We start from the raw sequence: 2,613 nt of genomic DNA, 5'->3' as shown, positions 1-2,613 counted from the left end.
CGGCAAGATTATACGTACAACACGTTGTACAACGCGTTGTGTAGTTTGGCCCCGGATTCTGTAGTACTACAATTACACTTTTGGACTGTTGTACAACTGTTGTACAACGCGCTCTGATTGGCCCATTATTTGCTCTCCCCTATGATTATGCCCCCTGAATCTTCAGGCGGGAGCCGTTGGGAAACGCGCATCTTTACTATCCCAACCTCAGACTAAAAATTAACAAACACCATATCCTTGACCGCACCTTCATCATTTCCGGTCTCATCCGCTCCTGCCTCACCATCCATGGTGTCTTCGGAAGGCTCTACACCACGTTGTCCCCAGCAGCCGAACATCTGGACTCTGTTTCGACTTCCAACAGGCTCTAAACAGACCCATGTCACCCAGAAAGTCGGCGCGAGAAGGCACAAGAAGGTATTGCACTACTGTCTTGCATGCGAGAAGCGGGGCGCGGGCCTAACCTGGAGCAGTGCCTACACTGGCAATGCGGAGGAGCGTGTTTAGAGAGCGCATAGGGCTGAGTGGAGGGAATGGTCTCTGAACCACACCACTGCCCACAGTACGGAGAGTCCAAATCAAACCTCCATAGACCACTATATACAGCCGATTAGAGTCCACTGCTCCCAGCAGGTCGTGCTCCGACAGGCGTTCGATAAGCCGCGGCTTATTAGGGCGTTCATCGCTCTTTGTGCTCGAAGGAGAGTATCACTGAGCGCCACAGACTGGCCGGAACTTAAAGAACTTATATTGGCGGGCAACCATGCTATCCAGGACCTTGTACAGCTCTCCCGGCGGACACTGATGCGCCTCCTTAAAAGAAACCATGTAGTATATCGCCAACAACTCCAGATGGCGATCCAAGATGCCGTCGGCCAGATACACTTCTCCACGGACATGTGGACGTCGCCTGCGCGTCGAGGGCATCTTGCCATCTGTGTACAATGGGTCGACGGCGGCTATAAGCTTCGGAAAGCGCTACTCGGGCTCCCCCAGGTAGCACACAGCCAAAGCGGAGAACGTCAAGCTGAGCACGTCCTCGGTGTCCTCCGAAGCTACGGTATTACTACCAAGATCGGCTATTATACTGGCGATAATGCTACCTCGAACGATACGCTTCTAAAGGCGTTATCAGGCCATTTAACTTTGGGGTACAATGCATGTATAACGACACAAGCCCCATAGATTTACTACAGACTAATCAGGATTAGATCGACTTCGACCCAGTTGCCCGCCGAATTTGATGTCTGGACCACGTCCTCAGCCTCGCCCTCCAAGCCTTTCTCCTAGCGAAGTCGAAGGAGGCCCTCGAAGCTGCGCTTAAGGCAACTGAACTGGCCGAAAATGCGGACCCGTATGAGATATTGTCCGCCACGATAGGAGTACCAATGGCTCAAAATAATGGCGACGGGGTGAGAGCAGAAGAGATGGCCCGGAAAGCCAAAATTTACGGCAGAGAAGCCGGTTTCGAAGGCTGGGGAGCTACCCCGGCACTGCGAAAGCTGCACAACCTCGCGGTATGGCTCCGAAATAGCGCAATCCACCATGATTTATGGGATCGCGATAGAGGTGTCAGTCTGGGGATTGACAACGATACCCGATGGTCGTCATGGTACTTGATGATTGATCGAGCGATGCGCAACAAGGATGAGATCATCCGGTTTCTGCATGAACACGACGAGGCTTGTGGCCCTAACACCCTGACCCACGCAGATTGGTCAATGCAAGGGCGCACGCATTTGTTTCTTCAAGTATTCAACAGTGGCACTTTGTGGGTTGAGGGCGATCGCGCGGGGCTATCTCAATCGCTAGAGATGATGGACGCAATTCTCGCCTTTTTCGAGCAGCAAAAGGTTCGTGGTTGATTCGACCACCCGCTAGCGTGGCCAACAAAGTTCATCCTCAACAAGTACTATGAACTCACCGACTCCGTACCCGTGTACGCCGCGGCGATCCTGCTCGACCATTCGAAGAGAAGGCGATATCTGACGCAGAACTGGCTGGAGCAGTGGCATCAGAAGGCTCGTTGTGCCACACAGCGCATCTGGGAAGACAATTATAAGAGCATGTCCCTCGCACAGTGTGAGAACGATACGATGCAACTGGATGACTGTCCGCCCTCTGCAGATTAGCCGAGAAACGAGCTAGATCGGTTGAAGCGCTCTCTGCAGGTTGAGCTGGCTGAAGTGACGGATGAGGGTGATGTGCAGGTATTTCTAAACGCCAGGCCTATCTCTATCAAACCCTTGACGCCCCTGTAATGGTGGTGCTTGCCGGAGCAACGGCAGCGCTATCCACGCCTCCACCGTATGGCCATCGACGTACTCTCAATACCTCCCTCCTCGGCAGAGCCAGAACGAACATTTTCTGGGGCCCGTCGTGCGCAGTCATGGGACAGGCTTCGGATGACAGCGGATAAACTGGAAAGGCTTGAGTGCATCGGTAATTGTTTGAGAAATGGACATATTGATGCCGAGCACATCATCACGGCGGCTGAAGATATTGAGAGATGGAAACCGAGCTAGATTTTGACTCCGAGGATATTTGCTAGAGTGGAGAGTGATTTGATGCATCATGACTTGCCATAATTTGTATCTGTAGAGACCCGATAGC

General features: G+C 52.6%; 1 protein-coding gene across 1 annotated transcript; it reads left to right on the top strand.

Moving 5' to 3' along the window:
* Positions 1–852: 852 nt before the first annotated feature.
* BBA_09662 (Tfo1 transposase) lies at positions 853–2,132 on the top strand (the record flags this gene model as incomplete). The annotated part of the gene is made up of 3 exons (XM_008604759.1): positions 853–1,151; positions 1,265–1,853; positions 1,896–2,132. 3 exons carry the CDS (start codon positions 853–855, stop codon positions 2,130–2,132), a joined length of 1,125 nt encoding a protein of 374 aa, XP_008602981.1.
* Between the last annotated feature and the right edge of the window lie 481 nt (positions 2,133–2,613).

Source organism: Beauveria bassiana, assembly GCF_000280675.1.
Source record: "Beauveria bassiana ARSEF 2860 unplaced genomic scaffold BBA_S00062, whole genome shotgun sequence".
NCBI lineage: Eukaryota > Fungi > Ascomycota > Sordariomycetes > Hypocreales > Cordycipitaceae > Beauveria > Beauveria bassiana.
This window is presented reverse-complemented; position numbering and strand designations above follow the sequence as displayed.